Source organism: Oncorhynchus masou, chromosome 17 (genome assembly GCF_036934945.1).
Source record: "Oncorhynchus masou masou isolate Uvic2021 chromosome 17, UVic_Omas_1.1, whole genome shotgun sequence".
NCBI lineage: Eukaryota > Metazoa > Chordata > Actinopteri > Salmoniformes > Salmonidae > Oncorhynchus > Oncorhynchus masou.
Window position 1 is genome coordinate 29,850,435 of NC_088228.1, and position 18,872 is coordinate 29,869,306.

General features: G+C 40.9%; 1 protein-coding gene across 2 annotated transcripts; it reads left to right on the forward strand.

Moving 5' to 3' along the window:
• The first annotated feature begins 11 nt into the window (after positions 1-11).
• ube2v2 (ubiquitin-conjugating enzyme E2 variant 2) lies at positions 12-17,549 on the forward strand. Of its 2 annotated transcripts, none has more exons than XM_064992989.1 (4): positions 12-69; positions 10,225-10,394; positions 15,688-15,813; positions 15,951-17,549. In XM_064992989.1, exons 1-4 carry the CDS (start codon positions 54-56, stop codon positions 16,095-16,097), a joined length of 459 nt encoding a protein of 152 aa, XP_064849061.1. In that variant the 5' UTR covers positions 12-53; the 3' UTR covers positions 16,098-17,549. The 2 variants fall into 2 exon arrangements, with proteins under 2 accessions (XP_064849061.1, XP_064849062.1); XM_064992990.1 differs by having other exon boundaries at positions 10,225-10,373.
• Positions 17,550-18,872: the final 1,323 nt, after the last annotated feature.

Sequence of the window (18,872 nt, forward strand, 5' to 3'; positions counted from 1 at the left end):
AGACTGCGGTCAGATAATCGTGATGTCACTGTTTCTGGATTTGGCTGAAGAAGATGGCGGCCTCCTCAGGTTTGTCTGCTACACACTGGGCAATATGTAAAGATTCTAGATGATTATTTGTCCGTGTGAGTCATAGTATGTATTTACTGTAAAACAATCTGAAATATGCAGGGGGTCTGAAATGCTTGCAGCAAGCTAGCTATCGGCAATTATTGGTGAAGGTTAGCTAATTTGTTAGTAACAGTTTGCTAACAGCCACCAGATTTATCTGATAAGATGTGTATTTTCATTATATGAAGTTCGTCAAACTCGCATAATGATTTGATAGGTCAGCCTAGCCTACCACCAAGTAACTTAGCATCTCTTTGTTACAGTAACGTTATTTAACGGTTATATAGCTAACTTGGATCATGGATGTTACAATTAGCTTGCTAGTTAAAAGCAAACAGAATTTGCCCTATTTCAGAAAAGACCACTGGTTTTCATAATTTGCTAGCTAACGTTTCTCCACACGTGTGTGCATCACTAGCGACAGAATGATACAGATGTGATTGAACAAAATATTTTTGGTATCAATTATTACTGGGAGGTTACCGAACTGTACTGGATGGCTGAGGGACGTTCAATTCAGTCGATACTTGTAAAAATATACCTTCTGAAAACGCTTACCTGTACCTATGTTTGTCCTGTACAACCGTGGTCCTTTTGCAGTGTGCTCAAATGCATACCTTTTAATAACATTTATCGAATATAACCATTGACATTTTCATAATTTCTGTTCGACTGTAGACATAGCGGCCTTGAGTATGTAAGTTGAGCAAAACAAATGAGGAAAAAGTCCGTGGTTGTATTCAATAAAACTTAATTTAGTATGAATTTCAGCTCTCCTCAGAAAGACAGCGGTTGTACAGGACAAATAGGCGTAGCGGTGGTATATTGGTCCGTTATTACAGGACTAAAGGCCCACTGCATTACTTTTTAGATTTATGCTTTTATTATTCTGATTCTTCAGCGGCCTACTTCCCGCGGCTATAAACATATTGTTGGTACAGGTTTCAGAATTGACATTTTTACAAGTAACGTTATTGACTACTGGTGACTCAATGTTATTGCTATCAAATCGTTCGAACGGTTATAAAAACTACTCCGCCTCTATATAAGAGAACGGTTTGGTGTATCACCGACAATTCTAGACCAACCTTAACGTGGCAACATTATCTTCGTTCTCGAGCTGCCACACATATATCTTCTAAAATTGCCGTGTCCAGTTGCATGTGGTGCGTTTGTATTTAGAAAATGTTCCTTTATTTTTATTCAGGAAGTAATCCAACTGTGTACTCCATGTAGTCAATTTCAAATCTTCTCTCATTGATTTGAGAGAGGTGGATCTAATTGATACAAATTCACAAACACATTTCCGTGAGTTTTTTTTAATGTACATTCCCTTAACCAACAATGCAGTTTATTTTAAAAAGCACAAAAAATGTGCTAAATGGAAAAATAGTAACACAAAATAATGAGGCAATATGCAAGGGGGTATCCCTACTGAGTCAATGGGTACGGGTTAGTCAAGCTAATTGTGGTTTTATATATATATATATAAGACATCACTGTCAACTTTATTTTCAGGAAACTTAACATTTGTAAATATTTGTATGAACATAAGATGCAGCAACTGAGACAAACTGAACAAGTTCCACAGATATGTGACTAACAAATGCAATAATGTGTCCCTGAAGAAAAGTAACAGTCAGTATCTGGTGTGGCCACCAGCTGCATTAAGTACTGCAGTGCATCTCTTCATGGACTGCACCAGATTTGCCAGTTCTTGCTGTGAGATGTTACCCCAGTCTTCCACCAAGGCACCTGCAAGTTCACGGACATTTCTAGGGGGAATGGCCCTAGCCTTCACCCTCCGATCCAACAGGTCCCAGACGTGCTCAATGGGTTTGAGATCTGGGCTCTTCGCTGGCCATGGCAGAACACTGACATTCCTGTCTTGCAGGACATCACGCACAGAATGAGCAGTATGGCTGGTGGCATTGTCATGCTGGAGGGTCATGTCAGGATGAGCCTGCAGGAAGGGTACCACATGAGGGAGGAGGATGTCTTCCCTGTGACTCACAGGGTTGATATTGCCTGCAATGACAACAAGCTCCGCCCGATGATGCTGTGACACACCACCCCAGACCATGATGAACCCTCCACCTCCAAATCGATCCCGCTCCAGAGTACAGGCTTCGGTGTATCGCTCATTCCTTTGACGATAAACGCAAATCCGACCATCACCCCGGTGAGACAAAACCACGACTCGTCAGTGAAGAGCACTTTTTGCCAGTCCTGTCTGGTCCAGCGACTGGGTTTGTGCCAATAGGCGACGTTGTTGCCGATGATGTCTGGTGAGGACCTGCCTTACATCAGGCCTACAAGCCCTCAGTCCAGCCTCTATCAGCCTATTGCGGACAGTCTGAGCACTGATGGAGGGATTTTGCGTTCGTGGTGTAACACAGGAAGTTGTTGTTGTCGTCATCCTGTACCTGTCCCGCAAGTGTGATGTTCGGATGTACCGATCCTGTGCAGGTGTTGTTACACGGTCTGCCACTGCAAGAATGATCAGCTGTCCGTCCTGTCTCCCTGTAGCGCTCTTAGGCTTCTCACAGTACGGACATTGCAATTTATTGCCCTGGCCACATCGGCAGTCCTCATGCCTCCTTGCAGCATGCCTAAGGCACGTTCACGCAGATGAGCAGGGACCCTGGGCATCTTTCTTTTGGTGTTTTTCAGAGTCAGTAGAAAGGCCTCTTTAGTGTCCTAAATTTTCATAACTGTGACCTTAATTGCCTACCGTCTGTAAGCTGTTAGTGTCTTAACGACCGTTCCACAGGTGCATGTTCATTGAACAAGCATGGCAAACGGTGTTTAAACTCTTTACAATGAAGATCTGTGAAGTTATTTGGATTTTTACGAATTATCTTTGAAAGACAGGGTCCTGAAAAGGGGACGTTTCTTTTTTTGCTGAGTTTGTGTGTCAGTGTGCGTGTGTGTTGGAGTGTCAGTGTAGTCTGTGCGGTTAGAGTCCAGTGAGAGTACATCGAGCCTGTGCAAGAGAGTCAGTGCAAAAAATAAGAATACAATAAGGGGGGCAATGGAAATAGTCAGCATAGCCATTTCGTTAACTGTCCTGCAGTCTTATGGCTTGGGGGTAAAAGCTCTTAAGAAACCTTTTGGTCCCAGACTTGCTGCTCCAATACCGCTTGACGTATGGTAGCAGAGAGAACAGTCTATGACTTGGGTGGAAGGAGTCTTTGACAACCTTTAAGGCCTTCCTCTCACACGCCTGGTATAGAGGTCCTGGGTGGCAGGATGCACAGCCCCAGTGATGTACTGGGCCGTACGCACTACCCTGTAGCGCCTTGCGGTCGGATGTCAAGCAGTTGCCATACCAAGTGGGGATGCAACTAGTCAGGATGCTCTCGATAGTGCAGTTGTATAACATTTTCAGGATCTGCGGTCCCATGCCAAATCTTTTCAGCCTCCTGAGGGGGAATGGGTGTTGTGTCCTCTTCACGACTGTGTTGGTGTGTTTGGACCATGATAGGTCCTTAGTGATCTGGACACCAATGAACTTGAAGCTCTCGACCCGCTCCACTAAAGCCCCATCAGTGTGAATGGGGGCATGCTCTGCCCTCCTTTTCCTGTAGTCCACGATCAGCTCCTTATGTATTGCTCACGTTGAGGGTGAGGTTGTTGTCCTGGCACCACACTGCCAGGTCTGTGAACCCCCCCCCCCTCAATGCTGTCTCATCGCCGATCTGGCCTACCACCGTCGTGTCGCCTACAAACTAAATTATGGTGTTGGAGTCGTCCATTAACAAGGAGTAAAGGGGGGGACTAAGCACTCACCTATGAAGGGGGGCTCCGTGTTGACGGGTCAGCGTGGCGAATGTGTTGCAGAGGGATTTGTTCAGTTTTAGGGTACTTAACCTGTCTTCACACCCCCCGCAACAGCAAGTGAAAGTGCAGGGCTCCAAATTCAAAACAACTATCTCATAATTAAAATTCCTCAAGCATACAATTATTTTACACCGTTTTAAAGATACAATTGTCGTTAATCCAGCCACAGTGTCTGTATTCAAAAAGGATTTACAGCGAAAGCACCACAACCTATTATTTTAGGTCACCACCAAGCCACAGAAAAACACAGCCATTTTTTCCAGCCTAAGAGAGTAATCACAAAAAGCAGAAAGAGATAAAAATGAATCACTAACCTTTGATGATCTTCATCAGATGACACTCATAGGACTTCATGTTACACAATACATGTATGTTTTGTTTGATAAAGTTCATATCTTTTGTTAGGGCGTTTGGTAACAAATCCAAAAGCGCGTTCAGGTCGCGCCGAACATCGGACGAAAAGACCACTCACTCAAAGAGCTCTTAGGAGCCCATCCTTTGGAGTAGAATCCTCAAAACAGGTTCTAAATACTGTTGACATCTAGTGGAAGCGTTGGGAAGTGAAACATAACTAATATCACCCTGTATCTTCAATGGGGGCTGAGTTGAAAAACGACAAACCTCAGATTTCCCACTTCCTGGTTGGATTTTTTTCTCAGGTTAGGGCAGGGGGGCAGATTATGCAAGAGTCATGTAAATACCTTTCTCTTACCTTAATTGGCATGAGGTCCAAATTAAAGTAAGCACACGCCAATTTAAACACCTGGTTTTCTGAGAAATCTTTTGAATTAAGACATGTAAACACCTTAATCTGCGTTCCGACGTATTTGATCTGTGCCTGTGCTAGTACCAGCCAAGCGAGCCTCCCTCTTCAGCGCAAGTGAAGAATTCAAAACTACTGAATGTATGCGTCTTAGAAGTAGTTTTCACATACAAACTTTACTTCCAAACTCACAATCAAATATGTTTCCCAAAAATAACTGTCGTGGTGGTTGAAAGTTTATTTAGATTGGCTATTTTCTGCATTTACCAGTGCCATCAGGTAGCCTGATTTCAGATGTGTCCATGTAAACAGGATTATTAGGGAAATTGTTCTTCTTGCAAAGCAAGTAAACTTTTTAATCAATCTATTATATTAATCCACAGTTGAAGTCGGAAGTTTACATACACCTAGCCAAGTACATTTAAACTCAGTTTTTCCCAATTCCTGAAATTTAATCCTAGTAAAAATTCCCTGTCTTAGGTCAGTTAAGATCACCACTTTATTTTTAGAATGTGAAATGTCAGAATAATAGTAGAGTGATTTATTTCTGTGATCACATTCCCAGTGCGTCAGAAGTTTACATACTCAATATTTGGTAGCATTGCCTTTAAAAATTGTTAAACTTGGGTCAAACGTTTTGGGTAGCCTTCCACAAGCTTCCCACAATAAGTTGGGTGAATTTTGGCCCATTCCTCCTGACAGAGCTGGTGTAACTGAGTCAGGCATGTAGGCCGCCTTGCCCGCACATGCTTTTTCAGTTCTGCCTACACATTTCCTATGGGATTGAGGTCTGGGCTTTGTGATGGCCACTCTAATACCTTGAATTTGTTGTCCTTAAGCTATTTTGCCACAACTTTGGAAGTATGCTTGGGGTCCTTGTCCATTTGGAAGACCCATTTTTGACCAGCTTTAACTTTCTGACTGTCTTGATGGTGCTTCAATATATCCACATACTTTTCCAGCCTCATGATGCCATCTGTTTTGTGAAGTGCACCAGTCCCTCCTGCAGCAAAGCACCCTCACAGCATGAGACTGCAACCTCCGTGTTTCACGGTTGGGATGGTGTCTTCGGCTTGCAAGCATCCCCCTTTTTCCTCTAAACAGTTATATTTTTGTTTCATCAGAGGACATTTCTCCAAAGAAGTACGATCTAGGAAATCGAACTCGTTTTGGATATAGATACTTTTGTACCTGTTTCCTCCAGCATCTTCACAAGGTCCTTTGCTGTTGTTCTGGGATTGATTTGCACTTTTCTTACCAAAGTACGTTCATGTCTAGGAGACAGAACGCATCTCCTTCCTGAGCGGTATGACGGCTGCGTGGTCCCATGGTGTTTATACTTGCGTACCATTTTTTTGTACAGATGAATGTGGTACCGTTAGGCATTTGGAAATTGCTCCCAAGGATGAACCAGACTTGTGGAGGTCTAAAAATATATATCTGACGTCTTGGCTGATTTCTTTTGATTTTACATGTTGTCAAGCAAAGAGGCACTGAGTTTGAAGGTAGGCCTTGAAATACATCCACAGGTACACCTCCAATTGACTTAAATGATGTCAATTAGCCTGTCAGAAGCTTCTAAAGCCATGGAATTTTCCAAGCTGTTTAAAGGCACAGTCAACTTAGTGTATGTTAACTTCTGACCCACTGGAATTGTGATACAGTGAATTATAAGTGAAATAATCTGTCTGTAAACAATTGTTGGAAAAATTACTTGTGTCATGCACAAAGTAGATGTCCTAACTGACTTGCCGAAACTATAGTTTGTTAACAAGAAATGTGTGCAGTGGTTGAAAAAGGAGTTTTAAAAACTCTAACCTAAGTGTATGTAAACTTCTGACTAACTGTCCACAATAATCACATTATTGTGTGCATGTAACCGTACTCATTATTTGATTACTTCATGGACCAAAAAAAAGTATTTATTTTAAAAACTTAGCATTTTCTGAATTCAAACACACCACCAGCAATTGGACGCAGAACATTTAGAAGATACAGTATGTTTTGCCGAAAAGAGTACAAAGATAGTATCGTTAAGGTTGGTTGAAAATTCTCTGTGCTACACCAAACTGTACCTAACCTGAAACTCTCAGTAATGGATACCAAAACTGTTTGGTTCAAATCACATTATCTGGTGTATCAATCAGTGCCTTCAGAAAGTATTCACACTTCTTGACTTTTTCCACATTTTGTTGTGTTACATCCTGAATTAAAAATGTATTCATTTAGTTTTGTCACTGGCCTACACACAATATCCCATAATGTCAAAGTGGAATGTTTTTGGAAATGTTTAAATTAATTAAAACCCCACGTCACAAACAATAACACATCGTAACGCAGCAGGAGATGGTTTTGTTGCTGTAGCACATTCATAGATTGATTTATAGCCAGTAATCCAAAGTAATTCATATATTTAAAACAAACACCCTTTTCTGTTTGTCGTAGTCATACCGTACTCATCATACGGTTACATCCAGGCTGTATCACATCCGGCCGTGATTGGGAGTCCCATAGGGCGGTGCACAATTGGCCCAGTATCGTCCGGGGTAGGCCGTCATTGTAAATAAGAATTTGTTCTTAACTGACTTGCCTAGTTAAATAAATGTTCAGTATTTTTTTATAATAAAATGGACAGAGAATATTAATATGAGATGAAAGGTGAGTTCCTAACGAGTTCAGGAAGCCAAGGTAGAGCTCGGTGAGATGTTCACAGCAATGAAAAGATGCACATTTTCTCTAACACTAAATACACAAATATGTATTTTACAGTTGTAAGGCAGATGAAATCTTAGTTAGTCATTTTATAAATTGATTATACTATATTTAGAACAAATATAAGTAATTTAAACCTTTTATACAGTGTTGTTGAAGAAATACATCATACAATTTCATATTTTAACATATTTGTAATGTGTACATGAGTTTGTCATCAAAAGTGACCACACCTCAGCAATTTATAACTATTTTTACCAGAAAGGTTAGATTTGAACCGTTCTTGGATTATGCAGCATTACTAGTAATTGTTTATGGCACTTTCATGATAAATAATACATTTGAGGGATTATGTAATTACATTTAGTTACATTTAAGAGGTTTAATGGCTGAGGATGGATCAAATCAAATGTATTTATATAGCCCTTCTTACATCAGCTGATATCTCAAAGTGCTGTACAGAAACCCAGCCTAAAACCCCAAACAGCAAGCAATGCAGGTGTAGAAGCACGGTGACTAGGAAAAACTCCCTAGGAAGAAACCTAGAGGAACCAGGCTATGAGGGGTGGCCAGTCCTCTTCTGGCTGTGCCGGGTGGAGATAACAGAACATGGCCTTACATATACTTTGAAAATTTACTCAGACATCTTATGAGCATTTTGCATGCATTTAATTTCAGAAACTCACATTTTTTATGAGGTGCGAGACTCTTTCATAGGAGTAGACATCCGTTTTTACGGCCTGGTGAGATCATTACAAAGATTGGACCCCCCCCTTTACCTCCAGAACAGCCTGAATTCTTCAGCGCATGGAAACGTTACTCAACCAGAGATGACAATGTAAAAATCTGTCATTCTGCCCCTGAGCAAGGCAGTTAGGCAGCGATGACGTGGATGTCGATTAATGCAGTCCCCCGCACCTCTGATTCAGAGGGGTTGGGTTAAATGCGGAAGACACGTTTCAGTTGTAGAACTGACTAGGTATCCCCCTTACCAATTTGAATGAAGGGACCTAACGTGTGCCAGGAAAACATTCCCCACACAATTACACCAACACCACCAGCCTATACTGTTGACACCAGGCAGGATGCGGCTGTGGACTCATGCTGCCTACACCAAATCTTGACCCTGCCATCAGCCTGACGTAACAGGAACCGGGATTCGTCAGGCCATGTTTTTCCACTCTTCAATTGTCCAGTGTTGGTGACTGCGTGCCCACTGGAGACACTTGTTTTTAGCTGATAGGAGTGAAACCATGTGTGGTTGTCTGCTGCAATAGCCTATCCATGACAAGGATTGACGAGTTGTGAGTTCCGAGATGCCATTATGCACACCACTGTTGTACTGTGCCGTTATTTGTCTGTTTGTAGCCCGCCTGTTCGCTTGCAGGATTTCTGCCATTCTCCTTCGACCACCATTCTCGGTAAACTGTAGACACTGTCGTGCGTGAAGCCCAGGGGGGTGTTTGTTTCTGAGATACTAGATCTGGTGCTCCTGGTACCGAACAATCATACCATACCCAAAGTCGCTTAGGTTACTCATTTTGCCCATTATAAAGTTCAATCGATCAGTAACTGAATGCCTCAATGCCTGTCTAACTGCTTTACATAGCAAGCCACGGCCACGTGACTCACTGTCTGTAGGAGTGATCCATTTCGTGATAGGGGTAGTGTACCTAATAAACTTGCTGGTGAGTGGGGGCTTTAAAAGTTTAAAGGTGCAATATGCAGAAAACGCTCCGCCATTTCTTGGTTGCTAAAATTCTAATAGTTTGTCTAATTTCAATAACAGTTTGTGACAAAACAAGCAGTGTAGAGAATCATTGTACCATGTAAACCACTGAAATATATTTTCAGTAACCAGAAATAATGTATTTTTTGCTGTTTGTAGCTAGTTACAAAACTGAAAGTAAAAGACAAAAGCGAAACTTATGCACGGGAAGCATAGAAATAGTGCACAAAGAACAGATCTACCGCTTCTTAGACTTGCTTTCAATGAGTGACAGATGTTGGTCGGGTCGCCCAAAAAGTTACATATTGCAGCTTTAAAATCGTCAGAATTTGAATCTGATTTTTTGGGAGTGGCAGCAACGATTGAATATAGGGGAAACACTGCTTTCACAGTTGGCTGTTTGGCTTGCGCCTGTTTTCAGCATAAAGGAAGTTGCCCCCTGCCAGGTCTGATAGTGCAGTGGTGGATTTTGAGGAATCACGACAGCTGCATTCCATTACTTTCAAAGCCAAGCACAGAGTGCCATATCTCTGGTTCCACCCTGGCATGCAGAATGATCCAGAACACAACACCCACACTGACACACCCCACTTAAAATTGCACATAGACATGTACCTCATTATTCTCTCTCTGGAATCATGTAGGATGAGGTTAGTCCTGTTCCATCACTAATTATCCAGTGTTCAATAGGCTACAGTGTTAGGATGATCTCTTAATGATGATTTGGAAAGATCGAGGCAGGTCAGAATTTGATACTTTGCCATCAGTGTACAGTTAAAATGGTAACCTCCACTGACATCGCATTTGCCCATTAGAAGGAAGTGTTCATTCCAGTGACTTACAGCACATGGGATGATGACAGTGCTACTTGGTTGCCTGTTTTCAGCCACTAGCAAATACTAAATTCAAGAAGTAGTTGCAGATAACTTGTTGAGTCAGCAGTTTTATATGATTTTGTTGTGCAGTGTTGCGGCCTGAGCAGTTGTTAGCATGGGGGTAGCATGGACAAACCCGCCCCAGGATAACCTGTCTTCTAGTTTTTAATCTTGTATTGTTTTTATTTCAGGAGTTAAAGTTCCACGTAATTTCCGCTTGTTGGAAGAGCTTGAAGAGGGTCAGAAAGGTGTTGGAGATGGGACAGTCAGCTGGGGCCTTGAAGACGATGAAGATATAATGCTAACACGGTGGACGGGCATGATCATCGGACCGGCACGAGTAAGTGTGACTGCAGCAGGAGTAAGTAAGAGTTGTCTACGTGCCACATTACTGTGTAAGAGTCAGCTGAGCTAAAGTAACAAAAGTCTCAGGCAAGGTTACACAGCACTTAATGTTTGATCAGATGGTGGATAAATGAAGATGTCCACTCAGACTGTTTACCTTTTTGAAAAAAATGTTCCCGTCTGCTTAAAGAATGACTGCTCCTAAAAAAAAAATAACTCATCCCTTTGAAAACAGTATATGTGGCATTGATATGAGTCAAACATTTATTGTAGTTTTAAAATTGACTACAAAATGTAAATATAATTTTGGGCATGAGGTCAGTTACGTCTAAAATTAATGTTAGGTTTGGATTAACATTATGTCAACAATTCGTGCCCCCTTTTGCCTATTAACACGTAGTGTTTGTTCTTTGGGAAAAGAACGGGCAAGTATGCTTTGCATGGTCCGGTGCCCCGGGTGGGCGGAGACCTTTCCTTAGAAGGACCATGAGCAAACCCCGCCCACCCGGGGGAACCGAGTCACGCAAAACAAACTCGCCCACTGGAACGTCTTCCCCAGACAATGGTTAGTATTTGCCCATGGTCAGGAAATGCCTACTCTAGGGAAAACGGGCTTCCATAAAGTTGTTCAACAATCTTGGACTAAGTCCGATGAGCTTCAAAAAAAGTATCCTATTTACACTTTAGTCAATTTTTACACTCATTTTCGGACTCGGCTTGGGCTGTCAACCGTCAAACCTCAGACAGGTGTGTTGTTGGTTAGTGTGTAGCTACATTTTGTTAGCTAATAGCATTATGTCATTATTTGATAGCCTAGTATCATAGCGGCATAGCCTAAATACATAGCCAATTAGCTTCAGCCGGCTGGTGTCTGACCGTGGCAGTTGGTTTGACAATTTTGGCTATTTAAGGACCGTCAATAAATTACACAATGTAAATGGGGCAATATTTTAATGTAGAACATATTTAGGTTCTCATACTTTGAATATATGTATATACATATATGTATATAACCTCAGACAGGTGTGTTGTTGGTTAGTGTGTAGCTACATTTTGTTAGCTAATAGCATTATGTCATTATTTGATAGCCTAGTATCATAGCGGCATAGCCTAAATACATAGCCTCTCCCTTACATGTTATGTGAGAGGAAGATTTGCATAGCTAATGTTGCACCTGAAGACAGGTTTGATCCCTGCTAACTGATGTTAGCAAGCTAGTTCTCACAATCAAGCAAACCGGATGACATGTTTTATGCAGCTTTCTTTCAATAATGTTTAAACTCGAACTGGCTAGCTGTCCTTGTTTGTTGTGATTGACTGGGTAAGACACAACCAAGAAACGCCCATATCAAACTACACCCCCAGGACAACTCTCATTTGCCTTCTGTCATGGTATTTGTTCATGAGCATTGATGAAAAACGAGGCTAAATCAGTAAGTGCAGTTGACCATATGGGGCTACGGGTTCCCAACTAGATTTGACAAAAATACAATTTTATAACATAAATATTCCCTTACCTTTGATGGTCTTCGACAAGAATGCCGTGGAAGGAGTTATACATACCTAATATAACGTTTGGTTGCTGTTGGTGTGTCTTTGTATTAGCAAAAGCTAACATCTTCAGGTGAATTACCCCAAAAAGGACTTCTGATCACGAAAATTGCGCATCAAAACTTCAAATTTACATATTATATGTCGACTAAACTGGTGAAACTAAGTGCAGAATCAAGCTTTAGGATGTTTTTAACGTCCAAAACAATTGGCGATTAAATCAAACATAACGAACTCTCTTCAGCCAAGATGGGGAAAAAAATACCCTTTTCACAGAGCGCGCACCTGAAAACTCGTGACACCTCAGTATTTTGCCCGCCAAGCAGTCAAAGCTCGTGCTATTTTCTCCGTTCCACGTCTCATTGAAAGACGAGAGCGCGCTGAAGAAATAGAAACTGTTCCCAGATCCATAGCTGGTTGGGAAGGGTGGGGGCGATGACGTCAAAGTTGGAGCAACTTTCTTAGGAGTGAGAGAGAGTTTGGGAGAATGGCTGCCCTGTGAGTTCTGCTTTACATACAGACATAATTTGAACGGTTTTAGAAGCTTTAGAGTGTTTTCTATTCAATAATTATTATTATATGCATATATTAGCAATTTGACAGTTTTTTTTAAAGTTTACTTTGGGCACCCAATTCATCCAAAGGGGGCAGTATTTCCCATAGCCCCATCAGGTTTAATGGGTGACTGCACTTCCTTTTTTTTCATAATTTCTTTTTACCCCCTTTTCTCCCCAATTCCGTGATTACTAACTTGTCTCATCGTTGCAACTCCCCAAAGGGCTCGGGAGAGGCGAAGGTCGAGTCATGCGTCCTCCGAAACATGACCCGCCAAACCGTTCGTCACCAGCTCACTAAATCCGGAAGCCAGCTGCACCAATGTGTCAGAGGAAACACTGTTCAACTGAAGATCAGCCTGCAGGCACCTGGCCTGCCACAAGGAGTCGCTAGAGCGCGATGAGCCAAGTAAAGCCCCCCCCCCGGGAAAACCCTCCCCTGACCCTGACAACCCTGGGTGCTGCAGGCTGATCACGGTCGGTAGTGAGATCGAACCCCAGGCTGTAGTGACGCCGCAACACTGCGATGCAGTGCTTTAGACTGCTACTCCACTCAAGAGGCTCTGTACTTCCTGTTTTGCCCTAAATTTAGATTTGGTTAATTAAGAAATGCTAGGGGCCAAGACTGAATTCAAACATGAGTTGGTTTTGTGGTGTGGTTTGATGTGGGTGTCTCGTGTATCTTTGCAGGTAGAATAGTTATCCACATTATTTAGCCAATTAGCTTCAGCCGGCTGGTGTCTGACCGTGGCAGTTGGTTTGACAATTTTGGCTATTTAAGGACCGTCAATAAATTACACAATGTAAATGGGACAATATTTTAATGTAGAACATATTTAGGTTCTCATACTTTGAATATATGTATATACATTTCTACAATTTTATAGTTGGTTTGAGGTTTTTAAATAATTGAAAATTGGAGCTTTTGGAATTTAAACATTGTACATCTTTACAGAATGTACATGGGACAAAGATCCCTAACTAGCCCCATAGGGATATCCAAAGTCAATTCAAATTTACTACGGGCATTACGATTGGGTTGCGTGCAACTGCACTTCAAATTGATGATTACTTGTGTGATGTGGGCAGGATTGAAACAAACCCAACATTTATTTATTTTGTGATGTAGTCACGACCACAAATCTCACAAAACTATGTTTTGGACAAGACTGACTTCATGACCAAAAGTATCCTATTTACACTTTAGTCAATTTTTACACTCATTTTCGGACTCATTGATTTTCTAAATGAGAAGTTATTTTTTAGGGGCAGTTGCTTTTTAAGGGGGTGGCACTCCCATATGCACCAATGCATTAGCAGCTGGGTCAGGTCTGCTTAGTTTATTAACTGTATATGAACCAGAAATAGCGAGTGGGATGTCTTGCTTCCTCTGGTCTCTGGTTTGATTACCCAATCACCTCTGTAACATAAGCACCTCTAACCGTGTTTCCACCAGGGAAGTGGAAGAGTAATATGTGTGTGTAGGACCACACTGTGTCTGAATTGTGTTGTTGGAAATTCTTGAAAAATAACCAGTAAGTCAAAACAGGCATTGTAATGTACATACAGTGAGGGGGGAAAGTATTTGATCACCTGCTGAGTTCGTATGTTTGTCCACTGAGAAAGAAATTATCATTCTATAATTTTAATGGTAGGTTTATTTGAACAGTGAGAGACAGAATAACAACAAAAAAAATCCAGAAAAACACATGTCAAAAATGTTATGAATTGATTTGCATTTTAACGAGGGAAATAAGTATTTGACCCCTCTGCAAAACATGACTTAGTACTTGGTGGCAAAACACTTGTTGGCAATCACAGAGGTCAGACATTTCTTGTGGTTGGCCACCAGGTTTGCACACATCTCAGGAGGGATTTTGTCCCACTCCTCTTTGCAGATCTCCTCCAAGTCATTGAGGTTTCGAGGCTGACGTTTGGCGACTCAAACCTTCAGCTCCCTCCACAGATTTTCTATGGGATTAAGGTCTGGAGACTGGCTAGGCCACTCCAGGACCTTAATGTGCTTCTTCTTGAGCCATTCCTTTGTTGCCTTGGCCGTGTGTTTTGGGTCATTGTCATGCTGGAATACCCATCCACGACCCATTTTCAATGCCCTGGCTGAGGGAAGGAGGTTCTCATCCAAGATTTGACGGTGCATGGCCCTGTCCATTGTCCCTTTGATGCGGTGAAGTTGTCTTGTCCCCAGAAAAACACACCCACAGCATAATGTTTCCACCTCCATGTTTGACGGTGGGGGTGGTGTTCTTGGGGTCATAGGCAGCATTCCTCCTCCTCCAAACATGGCGAGTTGAGTTGATGCCAAAGAGCTCCATTTTGGTCTCATCTGACCACAACACATTCACCCAGTTGTCCTCTGAATCATTCAGATGTTCATTGGCAATGTATATGTGCATGTATATGTGCTTTCTTGAGCAGGGGGACCTTGCGGGCGCTGCAGGATTTCAGTCCTTCACTTTACCAATTGTTTTCTTGGTGACTATGGTCCCAGCTCCCTTGAGATCATTGACAATATCCTCCCGTGTAGTTCTGGGCTGATTCCTCACCGTTCTCATGATCATTGCAACTCCACGAGGTGAGATCTAGCATGGAGCCCCAGGCCGAGGTAGATTAACAGTTCTTTTGTGTTTCTTCCATTTGCGAATAATCGCACCAACTGTTGACACCTTCTCACCAAGCTGCTTGGCGATGGTTTTGTAGCCCATTCCAGCCTTGTGTAGGTCTACAATCTTGTCCCTGACATCCTTGGAGAGCTCTTTGGTCTTGGCCATGGAGGAGAGTTTTGATTCGGATTGATTGCTTCTGTGGACAGGTGTCTTTCATACAGGTAACAAACTGAGATTAGGAGCAATCCCTTTAAGAGTGTGCTCCTAATCTCAGTTTGTTACCTGTATAAAAGACACCTGGGAGCCAGAAATATTTCTGATTGAGAGGGGGTCAAATACTTATTTCCCTCATTAAAATGCAAATCGATTTATAACATTTTTGACAAGCGTTTTTCTGGATTTTTTTGTTCTGTCTCTCACTGATCAAATAAACCTACCATTAAAAGTATAGACTGATAATTTCTTTGCCATTGGGCACATGTACAAAATCAGCAGGGGATCAAATACTTTTTTCCCCTCACTGTAACTGATCACCTTTTCCCTGACCAAGCAATGTTTGTTTCTTTGTTTTGTTTTCCAGACTAATTATGAGAACAGGATATACAGTCTGAAAGTGGAATGTGGTCCGAAATATCCTGAATCACCACCGGTCGTTAGATTTGTTACAAAAATTTGCATGAATGGGATAAATAATTCCAATGGGATGGTAAGTTACATTACATACAAATTTTTGCTCATACAAATGATAGACCTAAATCTGTTAAATTATTAGTGTATATATGTTTTGATAAATGTAGTGCTCTTCAAAGGATGTTCACTGATTCACTGCTCTCTCTCTATCAGGTGGATACACGAAGCATACCAATTCTATCTAAATGGCAAAATTCTTATAGCATTAAAGTTGTTCTTCAAGAGTTAAGGCGTCTAATGATGTCCAAGGAGAATATGAAGCTCCCACAACCACCAGAAGGACAAACCTACAGCAATTAATTGTTCACGAATTGTTTACTTTTGACCTCTATTGTCTTAAACCTTATTCTCTGTCTTAAATATTCCCTCCACCATTCCAAGAATTTAGACTGAGAGCCAGGTTGGATATTCCTAAAATTGGACATTCCTTCTAGTTAGTTCATTCTAGAATGTCCCCACTGAGAGTGAAATTATGTTTTTAAGAACACAGTTATTCCTCTTCTATTGACCTTTTATTTTTATTTATTATTATTTTTTTTTCACCTTTATTTAACCAGGTAGGCTAGTTGAGAACAAGTTCTCATTTGCAACTGCGACCTGGCCAAGATAAAGCATAGCAGTGTGAGCAGACAACACAGAGTTACACATGGAGTAAACAATTAACAAGTCAATAACACCTTAGTGTGACCATTCACTTTCTGATCATAAAAATATATCAAGTTGGCTTCCCAAGAGAAGCATAGCACCAAGTGGAGACCCAAGCCAGAACAATTTATCTTTCGAATGGCAGGTCACTGAAATAAAGAATTGAGGTGTGTGTATGATGCCATGCTCCAACTAAGAAATGGACAAAAATACACCAGTTGTAATTTGTAGGTACATTGAATTATTATGAAGATTAAAATGTGGCTGTAGGCCAGAAGTAGTGTCACCTGGTGTGAAAGATTTGTTTTATATTTTTTATTTGACACAACATTTCTGTTCTGCTGCTTTTTGACTTGTAACAGACCTTAAAGCCTGTTTGGTTCCGAAAAAATACCCCTTGCATTTAACTTTTAGTGAAAATGAGTATGTATGACATTGTGATTTTTCTGACAAAATCGATATCTGAAAAATATGTTGCAAACTGCATACATTTTTACCCAATCTATTATGAAATATCTGTTGAATATTATACGGTAAGTTATTTAAGTAATAAGGACTGAGGTGGTGTGGTAAATGGCCAATATATCACGGCTAACGGCAGTTCTTAACACAACGCGGAGTGCCTGTATACAGCCCTTATTCGTGGTATATTATTGGCCATATAGGGAAAGCGCTACCGGAGCGCCAAGTCTAGGTACAAAAGGCTTCATAACAGCTAATAAGACTCCTGAACAGTTAATCAAATGGCTACCCAGACTATTTGCATTGTCCCCCCCACCCCCTCTTTTATGCGGCTACTACTCTGGTTATATATGCCTAGTAACTTTAACTATACCTACATATTACCTGGACTAACCTGTGCCCCGCACATTGACTCTGTATTGGTACCCCCTGTATATAGCCTTGCTACTGTTATTTTACTGCTGCTCTTCAACTATTTGTTATTTGTATTTTCCACTTAACACTTATTTTTCTTAACTGCATTGTTGGTTAAGCATTTCACTGTAAGGTCTACTACACATGTTGTATTTGATGCATGTGACATAAAAATTGATTTGATATACCACAAACACCCTTATTGCTATTATAAACTGTTTTCCAACGTAATTAGAGCATTCCAAATCATTTTTTGGGGTCATACCCGTGGTATCAGCATTCAGGGCTCAAACCACCCAGTTTATAAAATGAAATAAATTCTGAATGTCTTGTACTGACCTGTCTAACAGCCAGATTATCAACACTATCAACGATTCTCATAAATAAGTTAAATCTTTTCTAGCTTATGTCCATCTGTGATGCGATATATACACAACTGTTCAAAAGTTTGGGGTCACTTAGAAATGTCCTTGTTTTTGTAAGAAAAACATTTTCTGTCCATTTAAAATAACATCAAATTGATCAGAAATACAGTGTAGACATTGTTAATGTTGTAAATGGCTATTGTAGTTGGAAACGGCAGATTTTTTTGAATGGAATGTCTACATAGGGGGCGGCAGGGTAGCCTAGTGGTTAGAGCGTTGGACTAGTAACCGGAAGGTTGCAAGTTCAAAACCCCGAGCTGACAAGGTACAAATCTGTCGTTCTGCCCCTGAACAGGCAGTTAACCCACTGTTCCTAGGCCGTCATTGAAAATAAGAATTTGTTCTTAACTGACTTGCCCAGTTAAATAAAGGTAAAATAAAAATAGATGTAATCGATCCCGCTGATGCTCCAGATACTCAACTAGTCTAAAGAAGGCCAGTTTTATTGCTTCTTTAATCAGAACAGCTTTCGGCTGTGCTAACATAATTGCAAAAGGGTTTTCTAATGATCAATTAGCCTCTTAAAATTATAAACTTGGATTAGCTAACACAATGTCCCATTGGAACACAGGAGTGATGGTTACTGATAACGGGTCACTGTACGCCTATGTAAATATTCCATTAAAATATCTGCCGTTTCCAGCTACAATAGTCATTTACAACATTAACAATGTCTACACTGTATTTCTGACCAATTTGATGTTATTTTAATGGACAAAAAAAACTTGCTTTTCTATCAAAAACAAGAATTTCTAAGTGACCCCAAACTTTTGAACGGTAGTGTATATATAATATTTCATAGATCTTGTTAGCCTTGATATACAATTGCTTTCATGCTTTAAATGGGGTTCAGGGATTAACCACTAGCAATTGGCACCAAAACAATTACAGTGGTGATATCAGTCCATTTGGACAGTGTTTCATAGCCATTTGCCAAAACATAGCAGATAATTAGAAAATGATCCGTTGGACTGAAAACAGAAGCTCTTTTTCTTCATACAGTTGAGTTTTATGTGCAAAAGGCCATTAACTTTTATTAATAATACTGATTAATTCATGATTTTGGACAGTGATTATACACTTTTCATATCATGTCTGTCAGAACTCTGGATTGTCAGTATCCTAAAAC